We start from the raw sequence: 24,190 nt of genomic DNA, 5'->3' as shown, positions 1-24,190 counted from the left end.
ATAAAATTAGAACGAACAATGGCTCGCGTAATGGGACAGTGTAAATGTCACAAGTCGCATCAGTTATCATGATAAAAAATAAAAATATTTTAGTAAATACTAATTACCACAGTTGAATAACTGTTATTAGTCATTGTCATTACAAATATGATCAAAATGTTATTAGTCAATATTAATTAACTATGATAAAAATTTAAATTTTTACTTTGATTGTGTTTGACTCATGTGGTAAGTAGTATTAATTTATGTGGCTTTTAAGCAGTAATTATTTATAATGAAGAGATTATTTTTTTTTGCTTTTGTGGTATGGAATGTAATCTAGTTTGGGATTTTTCGGACTAGCCAAACATATTTATCCAAATTAACTGGTTTTTGACAATCCGAATTTATTATACAGGGAGTAAGATTATTGACGAAGCTGAGATTTCATGATTCTAAACTAACTATTACCTACTAATGAAGTAGAATAATACCTATTATTAAAGTAGAATAACATCCCACGTACTGATGGGGTTCGAATTCATGACCTTAAAGTCAAGGGAGCTCATGATCATTAATTGAGTTAGATCTCTTTAATAGTGGCACGTCAATTTTGTTTTTCCCCAAAATAGGGCACAAATAATTACAGAAAAAAGTATCATAATTTGTTCATGCTCGATCGAATTGTCTAGAATTCAACATTTTATTTCATACAACACCAACTCAAACAATCTTGTATTAATTTATTTATGGTCGTGAATTAATATATAATACTATCTCGCATTGATGGAGACGAACGGCTTGAGTTATATATAAATCTTACGTACAGTACTTCCCTCTCTAGTGAGATGTATTTTCATAGAAGAAATACTAAAATTTCAATCAAAATGGACAATATTCCGGAGACTCAAAATCTCGTGCTAAAGAGCACGGAGGTTCGAGTCCTCTTCAAGGCATAATATTGAGAATGCTCATTGAATGAGCAATTCAATAAGAGAGCTTGGATCGAATCAGTATATTGATATTGATTCAGTCCGAGCTCTTGGAATTGGAATAAGTTCGGCAGCGGATCACGATACAGAAAAATATCCAAGTCTAGTAACACATCAATTTCTTGTGGTTAATTATATCTTATTTATGTCTTTTACTATTATTTTTTCTTTTTTCACTTATTAGGGATGTTTTATTTGTTTTCTTGAGCACACCTAGATCTTAACACCCGTGTGCCGGCGCCGGCGCCGGAGCCCATGTGTGGACCGGAGGATTTGAGGCTCCGGGCATGAAGAAAACATTGATAACGAGCTTCATGCCCCTGGAACAATGATCAGCAACGCCGCACATATAGCACTTCCTCCCGGGGGTGGCGAGGGTAATCAAGTCATTTCCACAGGTAAGGGCATTGCTTGCATTTGAGGCCACACATTGCTGGAACTCACTGCCATTCACTTTGACAACGTTGTGAACTCCCGGGGTATACTTAAATGCTGCAACGCAAACCAAAAATATGAGATTATTCTAATTAAGGGATAATTACATCAGATTTGCGATCTATTTACATAAATTATTATTATGTTTTTAAAAAGTTATATATATTCTTATCAAAAATATTGATATTATTTACACAAATCATCCCTAATTTTTTGTATAATTATATATACTCTCAAAAAACATCAACATTATTACAACAACTATTCTTGATTTTTGGCTACTATGATACAAAAATTAAAAATAATTTATATAAATAGACCATAAATTAAAGGTATGAATGTAATTATTCTGCTAATTAATTATTCTCAATAAGAAGTAGGGATGGCCTGCATAAATTATTAATTTTCTACCTACATAACAAATTTACTATAAAATGTTTTTGAACTTGAAATTAATAATCTTATATTTTACTTTAAAATTGAAGTTCTCAAAGTCATATTTAGATAAAATGAAATTATAAATTTTAGAGACTAATTTTATAATTAAATGAGCAAAATTAAAGAACTTTGTTAAAAAATTAAAAAATAATAAGAAACTCTGTACTTCTTCAAAATTAGCTTATTATAATAAATTCTTACTGGTCGGCCCCTGGTGAAGAGGGCGACGGCATCACCTCATTATCTAAGCCACCATCGTCACCCAAAAGAAAGGGGAGAGAGAGAGAGAGAGAGTGTGTAGAATGGAGGGGTCATCATCCACCACTTTATTGGACAGACACCCAGACATAAGTAATGTTTTTCAGAAAATTTTGTTTCAAAATTTAGTCATAATAAATCAATCAAATTGCAAGTTTTATAGTACGTTTGATATGATTGATCATTTCTTTTAAAATGTATATTATTCATATAATAAATATAATATACTCACTATAATATTAGCTCGAATATCTTACAAATGTTAATCCTAAAAGACAAGACCGAAACGTCTTCTAAAGTTTGGATACATTTGACACCATCTCCCCTTTTTGGTTTTCGTTTTATGTTTTGATGGGTCATGTGGCATGTTTAATGATCTTGTAAATATTATATATATTGAGTAGTTAAAAGATTAATACATATCCCATTTCTTAAAGTAATGGGTATATGTTAACCATAGTACATATACTATGGTAAATCATGCCAAATTGCACGCAGAACAACAATTATTTCTCCAAAAAGTATGGCCTAGCCATCACATGTTACAAGGAAACAAGAAGTGAATAACATAGTGTATATATCAATCATTTCAACATTTCCAATTACAGCAACAACAATGTGACTATAGACAATTGAAAGAACAAGAAAACATTACCAAAAACAAAAGAATTAATTTCAAAGATTACAAGACAACTGATGTGGGAATGCAATAAGAAATCAATCAACGAAAAGGAAGAGATCATGCAAAAAACTACAAGCTATATCACTCCACTACTACGCGGAAATCAGCATAAACATGGCCAATGCTACAAGTATCCATACACAAGATCCCACAGGGGAGTTCTGATGATTGGCTGCTGCTGACGTTCCAATGCTCGGGGCCGGGGCCATGGCAGGAGCTTCTGCTGAAGCGACGGTGATTACAAGCTTCATTCCAGAGGCGCAATGACCCCCAATGCCACAGATGTACCACTTCCTTCCAGGGGTTGCTAGCGTAATCACGTCATTTCCGGTAGTGAGAGCCTCAAGTGGTGAGGGTACCATACATTGTTGGAAGCCAGTTCCATTTACTCTGTGAACGTTGTGTGCCCCCTGGCCGTACTTGAATACTGCAACAAGAAAAACAGTCTTTAAGTATGAGTGATATGCAAAAGGCGAAGCTAGCAAAAGTTTAGTATGGTCGATCTAAAATGGAATATATGGTGGCGACGTACTGAGTCTGTCTCCGACGAAGAAGTCTTTCCCCTCAGCCCATGCAGTGTAATTAACACCCAGTTTCCAACCGGCGTTGTCACCTACAACATAATCAGTTGCTAAAGCTGGAACAGTGACTGTTGCAACGATGATGGCAATCAAGAAACCTTTTGTGGCCATTGTTTTTGGATTTGGGTGTGGGGAAAAGCCCTGTTTGTAATTGCTTGTTGCCTGCTTGTTGACGTATAGTGTATTTATAGGGCAATAATAAGACACGAAACGAGCTAGCCGGCTAAAAACGGCAGAAACTATACTCTTGACTTGGTAAAAGAAACTAGGGTAAAGGTAAGTCATGCCTATATTTCAGCCAAATGGTCTTCAACAATCATTCTGAGTCGTAGAGATTTAGAAAATTAGCTGATTTTCAGAAGCTTTATCTGGTTCAAGGATTTCATTGAAAACAGTGAATGTTAAGAAGAAAAAATAGTACAGAAAGGGCAAGATGACCTTCCAACCAGGAAGAAGTCGTGCATTTGCTACAGAAACTAGGACAAAATGATGTAACTGCAACGTATCTAATAAGAAAATTTCTTCTAAGAAAGATTGTTTCATATGCAACATGGGTATTCTTGCTATACAATTTCGGTCGACAACAGTATATTATGAATCAAAAGAAGATTACACTAAACTGTGTATTTCACAACTAGGAATGCACCTGTGAAAATGATTAGCAATTTTGGGTATAAAAATGACTCTTCTATAGTTAGTTGAGGGATTCTAAATTGTGTATCCATCCGCAAGATCTTGATACTTCATGACCCGATTTATGCACTTATTCTTCTGCCCGGACAAACATTTGGCAGTCTTAGTCGAATGCCAAAAACTCAGAAAGCTCAATTCATGCCCTCGTCCAATACAATTCACATAATCCCCTGTAAACTTTACCGAACGGACTTACTCCTGCATCAGCGTTAAAATGAGGTCTACGTTCACAAACTCAAGGACGTAAGAGGTATGTAAATGATCAATCTATTACCAGCTAATGCCAGAAGCGGTACTGAGTTCATCTTTTCCTTCATCAGCACTAGGTTGCTGCATTCCTCCAAATGGGGGCAGTTTGAGTTTTGAAGGTTGTTTTATCTGTCACAGTAGAGACAGATATCATTTGACTAAGGATTTAGCAAATTGTGCAGAATGTCAAAGTTAAGTACTCTATAACTACTGAAGATAAGGAAAATTATGACATTTGAAATAAAGAATGAAGGTGTTGTCAACTACCTCATTGCCTTGCTGGAAACAAGCCCATCTATTCTCTTTTGAGCCCTTGTAACAAATGAATTTAATCAAAATAAGAACCTAAAAGATAACATGATTTGAAACCATTAATGTGATAAAAGAATCTTGAGGAACCTTTGCCAATGTGCTGAAGGGACCTGGTACTTTAGACTCAGAATTAGCAACTGGTTGGGTTTCAGATGCCAGAGAGAGCTGATTGAGCAAAAGAAAGATGTCACAAAATGCAATTTCCTTCAGTGATACTAACAGAAGCACTAAAAGCAGAAATGCTGCCCAAGTTGTAGTTCATAACTGCTGGTTGTGAACAGTTAGATGGAGTGTAAGATGATAAAGATCATCTGGCAAGCAGAAGGCTTTAATAATGTACCTTGTTGAATTGTTCGATAGGAAGATTATTATGAAATCTCTTATCAGTTTGGAAATTGAATTCCTGTGAAGTTGGAAAGACAGTAATGTGGTTTAATGTTTTTCATCAAAATAATCAATTCGAATAAAATAGAACCAAATTTTCATATATCAAGTACCATTGGCACTGTGGTTTCCTTCTTGTTATTTCTGAAAATTCCAAGATCCCCCTTGCTAGTCAATATCTGCAATTAAAAAATATAGTGAATCACGTCCTCTGCATAAAATTTCAGATACATGATTTTGAAAAGGATACCTTCTTATTGAGGGGAAGAGCTTTGAAGCTGTGAGATGACTGGCAACCATCTGGCCTTGAAGCATTATTCATAAGGCTGGGTCTGACAAAATGAGCTTTACAATGTTATTAGGAGATAAAAGGGTTCCATGTTGGTTGTGAAATATGTATAGTACTGAAACAAAGATCAAACTTCCAGTCCACAGGGATAACAAAGTATCAGACAGATTTTGAAAAGCACGCAATGGTGACTAAGAGGCAAAAGATGTATGCAGTTAACAAGTTTAAACATTCACATTATAAACCAAAAGCAGGAAATGAGACCTACAATGATGACTTTGAAATTAGATAAATATATATATATATATATGTATGTGTGTGTGTGTGTGAAAAAAGTTAGATAGACTTATATTATATATACACACACACACACAATCATATACATCACAGCCAATTCCACAATTTAGAGATGACTATGAAACTGTATAATAACTATAAAAGTCAGGATGGAATCACAAGTGAGGCTTGATATAAAGTCTTCATTCATAAAGGAAAAAAATCAGCATCTCAAAGCAATACCTTCCAGGTTCTCGGTTTCCATGATCTATGGTTGAGTTACTGGTGCATTTGGGTAATTCCTGCTATAAGACAAAAGGAGACAAGAAAACATCATCATCAGTACATTTCAGGTATCACTGAAATCTGTTCATTATACTAGATTGAAGCAAGTCTACCCCCAGTGACATCGAAGCCAGAATAACAAGAGCATTGTTATATATTTTATCACATCCACTCTTTCTCCTTTTTTATCAGATTCACAAAAGTTGTAAGCGTAACTTCACAGATGTCATATAGAAGAATTAACAACTTTAAGAGAATTATATCTCAAGTATCTATTTAACAACCTTATCAGAAAGATTGCAAGGGACTGTAGACTTTAGAACTGCTGAGCTATGTTGCATTGCCCTCTCTGATGTCTTCAAGTGAAATTCCTGAAACCAAATTCACCAACGAAAATTCAACATGATAGTCATGTAAATCAAATTCCCTGGATGGCAATATTTCAGAAGAACTCACCTGAAAATCAGGTAGGCGAGGAGTGCTTCTCTTTGGAAGTAATGAAGGGGCTTCAAGAATCTGAAATACAGGATTTGGATCTGAATTTCATGCTATAGTTCAAGGTATGTAAGATCACTTAATAAAATTTAGATGCTAACTTTTCTATTTAGTGGAAGAGCTTTGAATCTACGAACAGTTGAAGTCACTGTTTCTTCTTTACTACTCTTTGTCCTGAAACTCAACCATCAAGGACATTTAGACATCATTAGAGAAAAATCTCCTTCCACAGCAACAGGAATCAGCTCCAACAGAAGAAAGGATGCTGGAGTTAATATAACCAACCTTGTCCTTTGGGCCCTCTGTGCTGTTTCAAGTTCTGGATCTCTAGGAATAGTGATCCTTGGCTTAACACGGCTCGTGCTTCCATCAAGGAATCCATCCTGTTGAAATTTAAAAAATCTTAGATCCACAAGCACAACAATATTTCAAGTCTACGAGCCTTTCCCTTGATTTTGCCATCTGGAGCATTGATAATTTAAGGGAACTTGAGAAAACCATTAAAACTGAACATTTGTACACTTCTGCACTTGTCTACAAGTACAACCTTGTCCATTTTAAATACTTCAAATAAATAAACAATTCAAAATGTAGTGCAGTGTGCAGATGGACTTTATAAAGGCTTATAAGACCATGCTTCTAGATGTAATCAACTTACCCGCTGGGGCACCTTATGTACAAAATTAGTTTGCTGCAGCTGCACTGTACCAGCAACCTGTTTAGAGTTATAATCTTCTGAGAATACTAATATAAGAAAGAAGATTTTGTAATACTCTAAATCAACAATGCATCCACCAGTAAGCACTATAAATACAAAAACTCACCAGTACTTCTCATCAAAGAGCATTTAAGAGATCCAGAATGGGGCTAATAGAAAGCAATCAAATAAAAACCAAACCAGAGAACAAACTATATCTGATAAATGAAAATTTAGCAACAAAGACAAAACAGATTTTCTATACCTTCCACAGAAGACCACCCTCAAGCTTTTGTCTTTTTGCAGCTTGGTTCTCAATCACACTAGTGCTAGCTGAGCTTTTAGATGTTTTATCTAAGACGGACGTGTGTGACCTAGCATTTCAAGTAACAAAGATCTTTTACTAATGATGATGAATGACAACCTCAAATGATGGACCCTTCATATGATTCACAAAAGGTCAAATCATTGATTGATTATCGAGAACGTGATGATCTTTTCTGCAAAGGAAATTGTAATAACTTGATCTGTAATCCAGGTCTTGAGAGCTTTCCCTTTTCCAGTCACACAATATAAAAACACAGTCTCATGCAGATGCCCTGTAAACATTCAACTGAAACTTTGGAATTAAGAAAAAATAATCACCTAGAATAACCAGCCTGAAAAGGACGATTTTGCTTGGCCAATTGACTTGCTGTTGGCTTCATAAGAGTTGAAGTCCTCGGGCAAGTAGGTTTCATTGACAGCTTAGTTTGATTTTGTGAGTTTACATTTTTTTCCATGTGATTGTAAAATGTTAATCCTGCATAGATATAAGATTAAAAGAAAATTTTATATATTATTCGTAACACATGAAAATCAAAGGCTAAGATGATAGACGCAAATAAGAAACGAAATCTGAGGTCTTCAATAAGCAGCACTCACCAAATTTGTCATACTGAAGTTAGGGTGACTCAAATAAACATAGTTTACAGAACAGGAAACATTAGGAAACAAGATTGAACCCTTTAACCATAAAACCATCAAAAAGAAGGATAACCTGAGGGTAATTTCTGGGAATGATCCTGAAACTTTTGCTGGCTGGCAATATGTACAGTGGAGGAAGTTTCCTTATCTTGTCCTTCTCGATCTATAGGACAGAATTATACAAAAGTGTGAGCAAGTAGGTGACATCACTAAGATCTAGATATTAAAATACAGCAGTCAGAAACAATCTCATTCTTCTAAAGGAGTCCAAAATAGTATATTGATAAATTCATCCATTGAGAAGTTGTGCCAAAAGAAGGTCAGCCATTTACAGACCAAAAATTCCTCTGAACAGATCTACTTAGAAATTCCATACAGAATTAAAATGACAAAAATTACAACAGTTCTTTCATTAACAATTTTCAGATCTTTGAATCATTAATTGTTTTCCCTTTCTACCATCATAGTACATCGTGTGTACCTCTTAATCCACATTCTTGCTGCAAGCTAGTTAACTATTCTCCATCCCCGCTTGTATGAATATCTGACAAAAAATTCAAAACCATGATGCTCTAGCACATTATCAGGACCACTGATCTTTCAGCTTCTGAATCCTATATCTTTTGGCCAGACATCTTCACTCCAGATTCATGATAACTATATAGATATTATAGTTGCATCTATTGGCTAAATTTTCTAGGCAAAGAAAGAGCAACAGTCAACTGCCATGATGCTTCTTCCAGTGAACAGCTCCAAGCAAAAACCACAGTCCAAAGAGGCAAGCCTGAGACTGAACTTGCTGCTAACTTGTCCACTTCAAACTCTCCCTGTTCTTTTTGTTTTTAGGGCTTCCACATTGTTGCATGTATGGAGATTCATGAACAAGTTCCAGAGAGTGTTTCAGCTCATATGCTTCTCTCCACCAAAGCAGTTCCAAAACAGTTTTAACTCATGAAATAGAACTACTAAAATAAGCTGATCACAACCTTCCCATCTACACATTCTCTGAACAATTGGCTTTCCAACTACAAGTTTGTTTCTGGTCCTCTGGACACCAAAGAACAGGCTTGGTCTGTGTTTTATCATTTTCATTCAAGCAATGTAATGACATATGAAACCCTTTTTAACAGATTTGCAGACATGTCTGCCAACATCATCCTCATCCTCCAATCAAATCACGAATGTGCAAGTGAAGTAGAAATAATGACCATGTGAAGTTGATCTCTGACTATAGGGCTCGATCAGGCACAATCGTATGTATAACTATGTAACCTTGTGTCCACATTTGCCCTCATGTTCTTTATGGTTCTAATGCTCTCAAGGTGTGATTTCAGGAGTAATGCTTAAAGGTCTGACCTGACATATGCTAGGAAATCTTCGTTATATGCTTTACTTATCAGGAAATGACGTTTTTCTTTTAAATTCAAAATGAACAGTTCCATTGAATCTGAGAGAATGACTAAGTATATAGCCTAAGCATGAAATTTGGTGACGATGTCAACTTCAAGATACTAACTACGCCCTTAATAACCCAGACCATTTTCAGTCACAAGTCAGGAATGCAGAATCAGAATAATCCAATATGTGAACTTAATCCTTACAAGTTAAATCTCTTAGCAAGCTAAAAATATTTTTAAATCATGAAAAATCCAATATAATTAAACCTTCAGACTGACAGGGAAATAAAATTTCAATAAATGTAAGTGCTGAGGAAGACTACGGTCAACCATCCTTTTAAACTCTCCCTTCAACATAGATGAAGGTACCAATACGGAACTTTAAGAACCTTCATGAACATACATTTGCAGAGAAATAGCTCAGGATTATGTAAGTGCAAGAGTCCACTAATGGAATGAAAGAAGGCAAATTTTGAATTTTTATAATTAGTTGTACCTCCATATTGAGTCCCCATAGCAGAAATTTCACGGTCCACCTCAACATCAGAGTCACCCTCACACAAGTTCATGCTCTCTACACCTTTAGATTTGGGGGAGATATTAATATTTCCCATCAGAATTTCCTCTCGTGGAACCAACCTCGCCACAAAAGCTGAAAAGAGATTATCACAACTGTGAGGAATTTCGGATGCTTGAATAAGAACCTTAAAAGAGCATAAAACACAATATGACCATTAGCATATTTAAGCAATAATTAGCAAAAAGAATTATGTTAATTGACAACAGCCGTCCTTTAGCTGTTTTCTGCTTCCAAATTATGCAGCAAGGCATACTTTCATTCTTGAACTCAAATTCCTTACCTATTGATCTCAATACTTATCACCACATAATGGATAACATACCTCTTGAATCTATTGTCCAATATGCATTCCCCTGAATTTCAAGTTATAAAAGATATCCCCTCCTTCAGATGCATGTTTTAATCCTCCCACTTTGACTACTTGTGGTATGATATTGTTCCAACAAATAGATATCGTCAAATTACCAACATAATTACTCACGCAAACTGAAAAAGAATCTGAACAACCATTCTAAAATGCAAAATTCAAGCAGTCACAGCTCAACCAAATGGAGAACACCTTTAAGCAGCTTCAAAAGACCCTGCCCCTTGGGACCGGGGGGGCAGCTTACCTCCCTTGCCTATAGCCCGTTCCTGCCTGCCAACTAGGCAGTCAGTCACTGCGGTAGCTGCACCATTCTGTCTTTCGTGCCCCTCCCCGAGGGTCACTCAATCGATTTTGTAGAAGAGATCTTATTCGCCGATCTTGGGGCTACAGGGACACCGAGGGAGAATACGCACTACTACCTTGACTAAGGATAGGGCTTTGCTCACCGGTTCATAAGTCATTGATATCCTTTTCATCTAAAGAGAGGCATATAGCTATAGAGCATGTGTGATAGTAAACTGGATCCGGTTTGAGCCTAGCAAATTTTAGGAACAAATCAACAATTCAAAATTCTAACGGCACATGCAGATGATGGTACAAGCACTCCGCACACTCCATCAAAAACCAAAATTTATTCGCTTCACAACAGTGTCAAATGATTCTAGTACCTCAAGCTCCAAAAATTTGAACCTTCTACTGCACTCTCAAAAAAGGCCACAAAGCAAGATGAAAAATAAGAAACCATAAGCAATCACGGAAATAAACAGAAGGTACAAGTACGCAAAACGAGAGGCACAGTTTCAACAATGAACTAACGGAAAAAAAATTGTAATGAAATACAACATATAGAGTTGTAGTCATTAGTCCGCGTAGACAAAATGGTAGAAAGAAGTACGTGAAGGCGGGTAGCTTCCAGCGGAGTCGAACCAGAGTTCCGCCTGACGCGCCTCTAGAGGCGACTCGGCTCGGCTGAAGTCAAAGAAGCGAGAGGCGTCGAACTCATAGTCGAGATCAATCTCATAAGCCGTGAAGTTGTACTCCACCTCCTCCTCATTCACAGTATCATCCACCATTTTTTCGTCCATTTTCCTTATTCCCTCTCTTACTGTAGACTGCCAAGTATCTGAGAGGAGAGAGAGACAGAGAGATAAAAAGCTGAGAGTCGAGACTTCACGAATTGCGAGAGAGAATGAGAATTGAAATGTGGATTTGTGGTGGGTACGATAGAGACAGGACGATTGTATGTATACTTTGTTTTGACAGAAGAGAGAGAGAGAGAGAGAGAGAGAGAGAGAGAGAGCGAGCGGCGAGGTTAAGAGGATCCGAGAATTTGAATGGTGGGGCGAAATGACGGATATGGGAGGATCCGAATCTGAATGCCCAGAATAACGTCTCCTGATCGGACCAAAATGCCCTCCGCATAGTTCCGTTCAGATTTGACTTGATCAGTCAGATTCAAACAATTCAAAAATTAATAATACAAAATTCTAATCCTTAAATCATATTAAATTTGTGAATCAATTCTACTATTTATAACTAATATCACTAACTAAATTTGAAAATAATTCTATAAATTTGTGTTGTTATACTATCAAGAATTACGGTGCAAATTCTATAATGCAGTCTATCTCATTGCGTGACATAATATATACTTTAATTTTATATGAATATTATGATTTTACGTTGAGAAGACATCTCAATAGGAAGGTAATATTTTCGAGCATGTAAGTTACTCAAACTTCTCGTTTGCAATCAATATATCGTCATAAATTCTAAATATTATTTTCTTTGAACGGCACTTTTGCAGAACAAAAATCATAAAATTTATACAAAATCAAAAAAATAATACCTCATGCAATACAATATCGATCAAATCGCAAAATTCATGATGAGTGTAGGATTATTGACAGCAGTGTCGAATCACTTTCAGCCAAAGCTTCCAAATGATCTGATTGGGTTGTGACATTGAATGAGTGACAACTAGTTTTTAATATTGGAATTTTGAAATTTTGAAAATGGGGGTTATTGGGAAAAGGGGATTGAATTGTCATTTTGTGGAAAGAGTATAAATTGCGTGTCCTTAGTGAGAGGGGGCATCGGGGTTTGAGCTCCGCTTCGGGCGGCTCACAACCTGTCTTGAAGACACTGAAATTCCGGCGCGGGTCGAAGCTTGGCTCTTTTACCGGTCTCATATTACGAATTTACCCCCATCGGTTTAGTTCGTTTCCCGATGGGTCCCGCCCACATCAAATTTTAAACTGCATAGGATTCTTTCTAGACGTTAGTTCATAAATTGAAAAAAGAATAAGAGAATCCCTAGGCCTTGTTTGATTGGTACGATTAAACATGATAATATTATTTAGGTATAATTATATTTTTTTAAAATTTAATATAATTATATTTAATTTTTTTATAATTTAAAAAATTACATATAACACTCTTTTCGTCTAACAAATAAGTCCTTATTTTAATCAAAATTCACCGAATTTATTGATATTAATAAAAAAAAATAGAAAAAAATTATATATTTACCCCCAATTGACTTATAGTAGATCAAATAAATTTTTCTACGATTAAATTATCCCCATGCGTCTCCACACATTAATGCATATGAGGAGGTATATCTTCACAGTTGTAAGGGTAGTTTAGTTCAAAAAAATTTATTAAACCTACAATATATCATTAATAAATCAATCGATGGTAAATATTAATATTTGTTCAGTTTTTTTTTTTTGTTAATATCAACAAATTCAGATAATTTTGGCTAACGGAGCACTTATGTATTAAAATCTGTGAAATGAAAGCAAACCTCAGTGGTGATAGCTATAATTTCCTAAATCATATGAAGTTTATATGTAATTACATCAAATCTCAAAGGGTGTGAGTGCAATTATCCCTATTGGTTATTATACATAATTATATATTGATTCGCATTATTAGAATTCAGTCTTACTATCTTAATTTATAGGATAATATATCTCATTTATGAGAGGATAAGCTATCCTACTAATTAATCTAAGTTAGTTTTTTTTTTTTTTTTTTGTTATATGCCATTCCACTTAAAATTAACATAATCTTCGTGATCCATATATTCACTCATTATTAAGTTGATTGATTATTTTTCACTTTTTTAACATTCACTCCAACTTTTTTCTTACTTGTGAAATGCGTGCGTGCTTAAAAGAATGTACTTTAAATTGTATATAGTACTGTATTTAAAATTGTACTAATATAATTGTTTTCATTTAATTTAGAGACTTTTAACGGTATAAATTTAAAATTGATTAAAATATGCAATATCTAATACATAATTTTGTCACGATCGTTATTTATAATTAATTAGGTGTGCAGTAGACAAGATTAGACACTCGAACAAATATTTTAATTAGGGTTATGGTAAGTTTTTATTATGAAAAATGTATTTACAGAAGCTAGATTGTGAAATTTAACAAATCAAATTTAAATAAAATTTTTTGTTCGATAAGCTTACGTACTCGATTCAATTAAAAAAAAAATAATAAAATATATTTAAAAATATTAAATTATTCGAGCTCGAAACATATATGATTCGAGTAAAGCACAATTAATATAACAATCAAATCAAATTCAAATACGAATTTTCAATCTTGAATAATTCATGAATATGTTGGATTCGATTCACATCATTTAAAACCTTTACATTTTGGGGCTATGCAAACACATGTATATATAGGGTTGTTGGCATTCAATGGTTTTTCTTGTTTTGGAAATGGAGGGACCCCATTTGATTTGAGTTGACAGTTAACTTTTTTTTTTCTGAAAGGAGAAGAGGTTTGGGCAATTGAACAACAGCGTACTTGCAGATATAAATGCTCATCTAATTGCAGCAGAAGCTGCTGCATTTGATTTCTTCTCCCTCTGATTCCTTTTCATTTTTCACACTCTCATTCAATGCACTGGGATTCCATTACTTTTCTTCATATGTCCCACCGTCTTTTTGAACTCAATACAGTAGCTGCAAATTCTAATTCAAATTGAATTTAATCGGATTTGAATCAAATATATGATAAATTTAATATACTTATCGTATATTTGGTGTACAATTTAGAGAAAATGATCAATTACACAGTAAGTGTACCACACTTGTTCGGTGCTAGGACATCACTGGTGGAACTATGTTTGTCAGAGAACTGTGTAAGTACAAAAATACAATCATAATTTTCTGGAAAAGATAATATGTACATATTTATGTTTTTGAAAAGATAAACGGAATATCAAGAACTAACGACCAAATATAAACCATCAGACTGATGCTCTTCCAAACAAAGCTCGCTCTCGTTTCTTATTTCTCCCTCTTTCACTGGTCAATTCACTCTCGTTTGGACTGTCATAGTTCACCATCACGAGGATATTTTCGTCCCAATGGCAAGCCTTGTTGAACCCTAGAGGCCTACAGGGCTTGACCTCGGCCTAAGCCCTAAGACTATTAAATTAAGTCTTATGTCTAAACTTATCTTGTACAATAAAAAAAAATCAAAATTCACATGGATTTATTTACAAAATAATTTCTTCGGGATCCCCACCTTTAGTCTCTCTTCACTAGTTAGAACTATATTGTTCTTAGTTAGCCAATAAAAAAAATGTTTGGTCTTGTAATTTTCTCAACACTAGATTATATTTTTTTTCAAAATTCATTTTAATTTTATGTTTTCTATTATTGATTTTTAATTTATATATTCTGAGTTACGAGCAACTTGTTTCTTTTGATTGTTTTGTAATTTATTTTTATTTATTAGATAAAATAAAATTTATTTTTCTTCGATTATTTTTTTTATTCTTGTAGAGGGAACGTCTAAGAGAATGTGCGAAACGATCGGATTATTCGAATTTTTAAATTAGTTGTTCATTATTTTATTTAGTAACTTTTTATTTAATCACTCGTGATAAATAAATAAGCCTATATATAAAAATTGATCATGATTTTATTTTTCAATATTTGACTATATAAATGTAAGTTTTAATTTTTACGAAACGAATAAATTTGTATGTAAAGACCGAGAAATTTATTGCTCTTAAATTTCAACCCACCACTCATTACTGGAGTAATAGTTATAAGAATTATTTGTATTTATATCATTATAAGTATCTAATTTGCAACAAATATTATAATTATTTAAAATTTTTATTTACCAAACTAATTAATTAAATTTTAATAGGGCTAAACAAAGTTGCTAGCTTTGCCACCGCCTGCTCCGACGGCTCCTCTCTCTTAGTTCAATGTTATTTTTTTCGCTTCACTTTTATCTATTTCTTTATCTATAAATTCATTCTTACACGTCTCTTTTTACTAGATGACCGTCATCAGAGATCGTGTTGAAAATACGGTCTGTCACCAGTTGGAACCCTGTCTAATAGAGTTACATGCAACAACACAAACTTTAAGTGATATATTTAAATTTTTTAATCTAACAGTAATATATTTGCAGTTAGGTCAAATTTTAGAAGTGTCAATGTAATTTATGAACATAATTAGCTTTAAATAAACCTCCATTACTTGATTCATTCGTTGAACTGAATCAATTTCTTTTTGTATTTCGTTACTTTTCATTTTGTAATAACAGTAGAAGTTTAAAGTATTAAAATTGGCTTAAATATATTTTTTGTCTTATAATTTTGGCACTTAAGTACTTTTATCCTTTATCTTTCTAGGATTGCAAAATAGTTTTATAACAAATTTCGTGACTTTGGTCCTACTAATGCCGAATTTTGTAAAAGTTGTCGAAATAAATCATATGTCCCCTATTAATTTTAGCATTTTTTTTCTTTATCTTTTTAGAGGTCGCAAAAAGATTATGTAACTTTTTGACAAATCCGACATCAGAAGAACCAAAATTGTCAGAGAACTCTTTTGCAATCATAGAAAAATATAGAACAAAAATGCCAAAGTACCAAAATCACAGGACTAAAAAAATATTTAAACCTATTAAAATTTGTTATTTTTGAATTAAGTGCGGATCAAACGATGGATTTATTTTACAGTTTTAATAAATTACAACCATCCTCTCCTTTTAGATTTTATTTTGGTACATGAGTTTTGGCACTTATGTTATTTTGGTACCTGAGTAATTATAAATTAATTAATTAATATTTGAGTTTTGTCATTAAAATCACTTTAATACCCAATTTATTTTTTTATTACCTTTTTATGTAATGATCATTTTACTATTAGATGTTAAAAAATACTAATAAATAAATCCAAAAAAAAATTGCATAAATTTCTGTGGATATATTTTGTCTTTGTTTGAACCAATTGACTTCCATTTCCATCTTTGAGCCAATTATATTTTTATTATGTTGACACTTTCTATTATCTTTATTTTTCAATACATATAGAAAAATTCATTATTAATAATTTATGTTAATAGTTAAATTCTAAGGAATATAAATTTTCATCGGTGAAGATAGTTTTTTGCATTTAATCGAAATATTAAAATTTGATTGCAAAACTTAAATTTAGATTCAAAATTTTCAATTTTAGATTCAAAATTTTCAATTTTAGATTCTAAAATTTTAAAATTTAGAACGCAAATATGACTTTTAAATTTTTGCAATGCATTTTGGATTTACTTTTAATATAATTAGTTATCTTCACACGATATTTCTATATGCGTATAATAGATAATTTTTCACTTTTTATAATATATTCTAAATAAGATAAAATATATAAATCGATACATCACGTGGAAAAAAAAAAAAAAGAAGAAGAAGAAGAAGAAGAAGTAGAGAAAGAGTGAGAAAGAAAAGAAATTAACGTAATATTTGAGAAGTTAAATAAGTTAATTGTTTTATCAGTTCGAGAATATTTTTGAAATTTATAAAAAATTGATGTAGCTGCACCAAATTCCCACTTTGTAAGGATAACAACCGCGGCCTCAACTAGATTGGGAAGGGTTTGATACTTTTTTAGCTAATCCCGAGCGGATCTGGATCTTAATTTATTGGGCTCCTTCGGTTTGTAAAAACGGCGGAAGCAAACGAATTGAAAACTGAAATTGCCATTGTTATAACAAGAACAAAATGGTAGTTGAAAGCTTTAACTAACGGGCTGTAATTCTAGTTGATTGTATCTGGAGATGACAATGGCTAATGTATATATACACTCAATATCTCAACTGCTATAACCCAACACAAAACGTGTTAAACTAAAAAAGGCATCTCCCTTACCGAATAAATTTTTAGATATAAGTTTCCCTTGAGGAGTATTTTTAATATTTTAACTTAATAATTTTGGAGGTTTATTTTACTACCTTCATGTGTTAAGATGTGTATTTTTGTAGGGATTTCACGAGAAAGGCATCTCTCTCATAAAAAGTCATGTATTCCACATAGGTACAGAGGCCCTCCTCTGTGGAGGCACCCCAACCCTTGTTCCTGCAGGTACTTAGGTCCTTCTCTGAAGAACTTATAAGCTTTGTCCCGTGCAGGCACTTAAGGCTTCCTCCACAGGGGCATCTAAGCCCTACTTTCGGCAGATACCTTATTCTTTCACTGGAGAGACTTCTAAGTCTTGCTCCAATTAGGTTCCCCTCAAACAAGCCCTCTTCCGAGGAGGCACAATAATTTTGCTCCATGCAAGAGCTATTCGTAGTATATATATGTCTTTGTTATTTAACATTCTCTTGCAAAAATAAAGCCCTATACCGACGTAGGCACAAAAGGCACCTGTTAAGCCCTCCTTCATAGAGGCACCTTCACAAAAAGTCATACTTCATACAAGCACTAAGTAAGCTCTCTTTTTATTCTAAACATACTTATGCGACTAACATTCTTTGCAGGAATTCAGAAAAAAAAATAGAGAAAATAAAAGTTCATTCTTCGGAGCTCACCACTAAAGATATCTACTCTAATAAGTGTCGAAATTTTCACTTATTAGAGTGGGGGGTTACTGATGTGCATAAAAATAAATTGGCTCAAAGAGGCTCAAGCAATCCAAAAAGAAGAAAGAAACAAAAGGTCTGTAACATCCTTGGAGTCCAAGGGGACCTGTTAGACCGCCATGGCGGGTGTCCCTTAAAACAAATTGGCTAAGAGATGAGGCCCAAGACATCCCTTACTCGGACCATGATCAAAGCCCAAAAGGCACGCATGGTAGCCCACACTCCATTGTGGCATCCAATTGGCTTAGTTGTCAACAACTACCTTGGAACCATATCAGCCCTAGTAAGGAATGACTCCTTGATAGCTAGGACTCCTTACAGACGAGGGAGACTCCCCCGAAGCCCTGGACTCCTTGATGGTTAGGAGTCCTCATTGATGAAGAGTACCCCATACTCGAAGATAAGGATTCAAAAGCAAGATTAATAGAAGATAAGACATGGCTTATCCAAACGATCCATATCCATTTCTCCCCGAGAATGAAGTAAACGTGCAGAGCCCCATCACAAGGGGACACCCCCTATAAATACAACTTTATTCCTCGTACGAAGGAGACCTCCCACACACTCTAACATCTCTTTCATCATCTTCTTGACACATTCATGAGACCCTTTAATGTATCCACACCTTCCTGAGATCTTCCTGATACTTTTCTCACTCTCTGGACGTCCCCTCACGTCCTTTATACTTTTCTTGCTTTCTAAATCACCTCTCTCACTAGGGGTGTGTATTTCGGTTAACCAAACTGAATTTTCGATTAACTGAAAATTCGGTTCGGAGTTTTTGAAAATAAAAAATTGAACGAAATGGTTCGATCCGATTCGGTTAAAAATCAAACAATTTTGATTTTTTTGGTTTAAAAAATCAAAAAAATCATTTTTTTAAATTATATATATAAATAATTATGATATTTTTTCAATTTTATCCAAAAATACAAATACCAAAATTAAATTCTAATTTAATAGTACAAGCCACAAGTGTAAATTAATAATAATATATATAATATAATATTCAAAAAATTAATTTTCGGTTCATTTCGATTAACCGACCGATCACCAAAAAATCGAACCGAAAAATTGATTATATATATAAAAAAAAAACGATGACCTAACCGAAAATTTTGGTTAGGATTTCGGTCCGGTTCGGCCGGTTAAACCGATTTATGCACATCGCTATCTCTCACTCTTTAAATATTCTTTAAGCACTCTACAAGCACGTTATCACGTGTTTTTATATTTTTCACCGACTTTATTCACCATATCTTGATTTCAATTATATTTATTTACTTTTTGGCTTTATTCAATTTTAAATCCAAAACCAACTTGGACGTTGGAGTGCTAATGCCTTTTTTGCAGGTCCTCCTTTAGGATTGAGGCCCAAGCGTGATTGTTCATCCATTGGACCCGTGCATTTTTTGAACGCATCAATCTAAGTTTGTATTTTTTTTTATTATATTACTTTTAACTTTTTTTGTTTTTTAACATTTTGAAATTTAATATAAATATGTTTAAGAATAAAAAAAATTATATTTTTAGAAGAAATAAAAAAGACAAAAAAAAAAAAGTCAATTTGAGCATACTAATTTTAGATACAATATATAGGCATTTTAGTCAATTAAAGACAAAATAAAAGGTCAAAATAACAAAAAATCAAACTCAATGCATTTTTATGCGCGTGCACCCTACCGGAATTTTTTAACCTATTTATAAAACACAGGAGGTTTTTGAGCTGTTTCAAGAAAACACATGGTGGTAAAATGGAGTTTAGGTCCTTTATAACAATATAGTTAATTACTAAATACTGATTTATTTTATAAATAATAATAAAGTAATAATATAAGTGTAATATTCAAATGTAAAAAATAAAAATCACATGGTTTAAATAAGACAAAATATAGCTTTAAATTTTATTTAAATTATTTGGAATATTTATGTGTGATATTCAAATATAAAAATGAAAACCAGATGGAATAAGAACAAAATTCATTAGATTTAAATTTCATTCAAAACTTTTGGATTATTTATTATTTATTATCTAAGGCCACAAAAGTTATTATATAAAAAAATATACTATAAAAATAATAATTGAAAATAAAAGTGATATTAACAATGAATCGAGTACTAAAGTGAAGCGTTTATAATTACTCGAATATTAATACGATATTAATAATTAAAACTCCGTCACAATAAAATTTTACTCGTAGATTTTAGACGTGAGATTGTGAGAACTGAGTCCCAATCGCTTCTTCCAGAAACGACAACAATCGCGTCGCGTCCTTCCCTGAATCCGCCGCAGCGGCTGTGCGCCCTCCTTTCCCGTCGTTGTTGATCGGTGCTTCCGTGTAATTTTTCTACCCAGCTTCCTCGCATTGGCGTCACCTGATTAGGTAATTTTAGTTTTCAAGAATTTTTTTCTTATTTGAATGAGGGAGTTACTCAGTTGAAATAAGTAGGATTTCTGGGCTTCCAAGACCACTACAGATATCAGCTTTTAATTTGTTGAAATCCCAAATCTGAGAGTATAGAAATTCCAATTAAGATCTATTAGAGAACAACCTAAGTAATTGATGTTAAACAAAATCTGTAAGAAGTGAAGAACCTTCAATTTTTACGGGTACGGGGGAGAAACGGTACCATTGTAGAGGAGGGTCCGGCGTGGAGAGTGAGGCACAGGTGGAGCAATTAATAGCAGGGAAACTGATAGCAGAAAGTGGAAAACACAAGTCTTTTTGCCCGGGTTACTTCTAATATAGTTCGAGACTTTCAATTGTGAGACATCACCTATTTTAGCGTGTTCTTTTCTTTCTTGCCCTGTGTCTTGTGTTTCTTTGTGACTGGAAATTCGTTCGGCTGATTTCTTGTGGGGGTTCTGGAGTTTGCAGAGTTCTTGGACTCTTCTAGGGGTTGGTTTCTGTGTGTCTTGCGGATTCTGATAGAGGGTTTTGATTTCTGGGGAGATTCTTGAATGGTTTGTTGTTAGGTTTTGTACATTTTGCCCCTTTTCTTGTTTGTTTGATTTTTGGTTTCATGCTATATTAGGCTTCATCATGTGGTCCTTATATATGTCTTTTTGGTTCACTGGTTCTGTTTATGTGAACTCAAGTTCAAGCAACAATTTTCAGTGATACTCACAATATTGAGATTTTCTTAGAAGCATAAATTTCAGGTACTATTTTGTTTTTGGGCTCCATTCATTTGAACTTCTGGTTTCTTGTTGCATTGTCTAATTTTCATGATTTTCGGGCTCCATACTAATTTTTATTTTTATTTGCGGTGGGTTTAGGCTGTAGAGTGTTTTGAGTGCATTTAATGATGTTTTCCATGATGATCAGAATAAATGCTTGAATAGGGTTCATTTTTTCATTGTTAATCATCATCAAAATTAGTTGATTTCTTCCGCTAATCATAAATTTTGATACTAAGCATATCTTTTCAGGTGAATCTATTTCACCTGTTAAATAGAACTAATAATCAATTCAGATGTGTCCATGCAATCAAATTCTTAAGAAATTTTTGTTTTATTGTATGATTGGATTTATTTTTCGATAATATTATAGGGAACAACTATGGATGTGGACATGCAAAATATCAAGAAATGGGTAATAATTTACCCAATTTACATAAATTCAAAGAAAACCCTTGCTGAGGGTCGGAGAATCAATGCCAGCAAGGCATGTGAAAACCCTACTTGCACTGAGATTTATGATTGCTGCGCCCATCTCAAACTCCCCTGCGCCATCGAGGTTTCCTTCTTTCTCTCCTTTTTTTAAAAAAATTATTCAGGGTGTCAAATGGTGGCTGATTTTGTTATGCGTTTTCTTTGATTCGATCATTGCTATTATTAGAGCGAGAAGGCATATCCACGGGATTTTATGCAAAGAGGAAGGGTGAGGGTTTTGTTGAAACGGGAAGATGGGAGTCTCTGCAATCCAGCTATCTCTTCAAGTAAGTAGTTTTAATTCTAAGTTATCTTGTGTGTTGCAGTACTTGTTGCTGTCTATTGCATTGCTTACGAGTGGAGTTTCCACAATCTTGAGTTCATCTGGCAGTGATGTTTCTAGCATGTTGGTGGTTTGTAATGTATGCTTGATATCATCGAATTGTAAGTGATACTTTTCAAGTTACCTAGTAAATTATGTGTCTGTCTGAAACTGCGTGGATCTTTGGTATCATAATCCTCAATAATGATGTATTCAGTAAGACCAATAAGTTGATTCGTAATATCCCTATCAGCTTTTGGCCTAAAAGGAAGTCGTACAGGTGGCTTCTAGGGAGACGTTCCCCCACAAACAATATGGGGTATGAAAGAGAAGATAATTCACTTTAGCTCCATGTTTCAAGAGAATGTTCTTTAGCAGGAAGTGGAAAATATGCAACTAACCTCTATGTTCTATTGGAGGCCAGAAGTTCAATCAGCACTTAAAATTATGTTATCTTTCAAGTGATTTTATTTTAATTCTTATTGAAGAACCATACTAAGTCTATACAATTTTCATTGACCAATCGACATTCTTGTTTACTCTTTAACTTTGACAGATCTTAGTTGAAAATTTTCACTTTGGCAAGTCTTGCTTATTGTTTAATGCATGTCTACCAGAAAATAAATCATCTGTTTTGGACATCCCAACCCCATGAAACGCCTTTGATCATTCTGTTCAAAGTTCGAAGAGTTCTTCATTTGCATGTGGTGCCTAATGAATTGTGCTTTAGGGTCAATATGGTTGCCCATTTATATAACCTCTTGTATAAGGTAGTTGCTGGGCTTCCCTGTCGTCTATTGTCATTTTTAATTACTTTCCAGCGACGAGCATTAACTTTTACTGTTTCCTTTTTGCTTCTCCTAGTTTGCCCTGGGAGGACTTTTTTGGAGAAGAGTCGTCGATATCCTGTGCCAGTTGTACTGCTTATTACTTCTGTAGCTATGAGATATATGTTGAGCTATTATTTCAGATTTGCACTTCTTATGTTTTCTTGTAATGGAAACAAAAAATTATCGACAGATATTTCCATGGTTTTTGCAATTGGCTACATGTACTAATATACATATATATATGATCTCCATCCGGCATTTTCTAAATTCTTGTTGGTATGATGGTGCAGGGAAACAATTAATGCTTCATGTTGCAGAGTTGGTTCCCCGACATCCTGGCCGAACTAAGAAGCAGGAACCTGCCTCGAGCTCAGCAGCGGGTGCATCCAAATCTGGGAAAGGTGGGAAGAAGAAGCGGTAGTTTCCATCTCATGGAAGTCCTGTTTCCTATGTATTAATCATCCATCGACCTTCTTATCCATGCTTCTTCCAGAACCTTCTCTCGGAAATTTTTGGTTAGACTTCAGAAGAACACTGATATCTTTTTCTTCAAACCGGCTCCCCGTTGTGAAGTTTTTGTTTGAGGTTTAGATAATGCCAAACATTTGGTGAACTCTGGGATCTTGAGCTGTTTACTGTGAAGAATGATAACTTACTTATATTTTGGTAGGAACCAAAGAAGGGTAGTATCAACAAAGAAAATTGATCCATTCAAATTGTTTTTTAAGTTTGCCCCCCCCCCCCCCCCCACCCATTTGATTTGATTGACGCTAAAGTTTTTCTGATAATATTGTCTGAAATGACATTGTTTTTTTCTCGCTGATTCTCCAAATTGTTTATCATAACCTATTTGTTCATCATATATGGGCCGTTTTCGATTGGTTTAAATTGGAAAATGAAAGCACGATCATGTTTGCAAAATTGGTAACCGCAAGGTTCTCAGCCCTGGAGTTTGAAAATTTTGATATGATTTGTATGTGGCACACTATCTTCGAAGTTTGCCCTCATGTGTCTTTCCGAATAATTCAAGTCTTGATGAATATAGAGACGAGAGGTGAGGTTGTACAATTTGTGTTTGAGAATCGAAGTTAAGGGTGTTAAACTGGTTGGGT

The 24,190-nt window shown here is 34.1% G+C and overlaps 3 protein-coding genes across 6 annotated transcripts; 1 reads left to right on the top strand and 2 right to left on the bottom strand.

Moving 5' to 3' along the window:
* Window positions 1-2,706: 2,706 nt before the first annotated feature.
* LOC105164176 (blue copper protein 1a) lies at window positions 2,707-3,718 on the bottom strand. The gene is made up of 2 exons (XM_011082777.3): window positions 3,317-3,718; window positions 2,707-3,211 (listed from the first exon to the last, which is right to left on the bottom strand). Exons 1-2 carry the CDS (start codon window positions 3,648-3,650, stop codon window positions 2,877-2,879), a joined length of 669 nt encoding a protein of 222 aa, XP_011081079.2. The 5' UTR covers window positions 3,651-3,718; the 3' UTR covers window positions 2,707-2,876.
* A 139-nt stretch (window positions 3,719-3,857) lies between these two features.
* LOC105164177 (protein TPX2) lies at window positions 3,858-11,690 on the bottom strand. 4 transcript variants are annotated; one of them, XR_016066215.1, is made up of 18 exons: window positions 11,251-11,573; window positions 9,905-10,060; window positions 8,085-8,174; window positions 7,691-7,847; window positions 7,311-7,419; window positions 7,007-7,063; window positions 6,634-6,731; window positions 6,450-6,522; window positions 6,310-6,369; window positions 6,138-6,224; window positions 5,812-5,873; window positions 5,254-5,335; window positions 5,117-5,182; window positions 4,960-5,022; window positions 4,707-4,784; window positions 4,575-4,609; window positions 4,333-4,436; window positions 3,858-4,256 (listed from the first exon to the last, which is right to left on the bottom strand). XR_016066215.1 is itself a non-coding variant. In XM_011082778.3 (18 exons), exons 1-18 carry the CDS (start codon window positions 11,438-11,440, stop codon window positions 4,238-4,240), a joined length of 1,596 nt encoding a protein of 531 aa, XP_011081080.2. In that variant the 5' UTR covers window positions 11,441-11,690; the 3' UTR covers window positions 3,858-4,237. The 4 variants fall into 4 exon arrangements, 3 of the variants coding, with proteins under 3 accessions (XP_011081080.2, XP_011081081.2, XP_088738279.1); XM_011082778.3 differs by having other exon boundaries at window positions 4,575-4,619; window positions 11,251-11,690; XM_011082779.3 differs by having other exon boundaries at window positions 4,575-4,619; window positions 5,812-5,870.
* Window positions 11,691-20,442: 8,752 nt separating this feature from the next.
* On the top strand, window positions 20,443-23,788 carry LOC105164178 (signal recognition particle 19 kDa protein, putative / SRP19). Its single transcript, XM_011082781.3, has 4 exons — window positions 20,443-20,655; window positions 21,826-22,011; window positions 22,114-22,213; window positions 23,369-23,788. Exons 2-4 carry the CDS (start codon window positions 21,835-21,837, stop codon window positions 23,497-23,499), a joined length of 408 nt encoding a protein of 135 aa, XP_011081083.1. The 5' UTR covers window positions 20,443-20,655; window positions 21,826-21,834; the 3' UTR covers window positions 23,500-23,788.
* The last annotated feature ends 402 nt before the right edge of the window (window positions 23,789-24,190 follow it).

Source organism: Sesamum indicum, linkage group LG6 (assembly GCF_026168435.1).
Source record: "Sesamum indicum cultivar Baizhima isolate 11 linkage group LG6, ASM2616843v1, whole genome shotgun sequence".
Taxonomy (NCBI): Eukaryota; Viridiplantae; Streptophyta; class Magnoliopsida; order Lamiales; family Pedaliaceae; genus Sesamum; species Sesamum indicum.
The sequence above is the reverse complement of the archived record's forward strand: the minus strand, read 5'-3'. Positions and strand labels throughout refer to the sequence as shown.

Coding starts and splice junctions, on each gene's coding strand:
- LOC105164176 (XM_011082777.3), bottom strand. CDS start 3,650: ATGACTTACCTTTACCCTAGTTTCTTTTACCAAGTCAAGAGTATAGTT. Junction 3,212..3,316: donor CTTCGTCGGAGACAGACTCA/GTACGTCGCCAC, acceptor TTCTTGTTGCAG/TATTCAAGTACGGCCAGGGG.
- LOC105164177 (XM_011082778.3), bottom strand. CDS start 11,440: ATGGACGAAAAAATGGTGGATGATACTGTGAATGAGGAGGAGGTGGAG. Junction 6,523..6,633: donor CAGAGGGCCCAAAGGACAAG/GTTGGTTATATT, acceptor GTTGAGTTTCAG/GACAAAGAGTAGTAAAGAAG. Junction 5,874..6,137: donor CTTGCAATCTTTCTGATAAG/GTTGTTAAATAG, acceptor TTTGTCTTATAG/CAGGAATTACCCAAATGCAC.
- LOC105164178 (XM_011082781.3), top strand. CDS start 21,835: ATGGATGTGGACATGCAAAATATCAAGAAATGGGTAATAATTTACCCA. Junction 22,012..22,113: donor AACTCCCCTGCGCCATCGAG/GTTTCCTTCTTT, acceptor TGCTATTATTAG/AGCGAGAAGGCATATCCACG. Junction 22,214..23,368: donor CAATCCAGCTATCTCTTCAA/GTAAGTAGTTTT, acceptor ATGATGGTGCAG/GGAAACAATTAATGCTTCAT.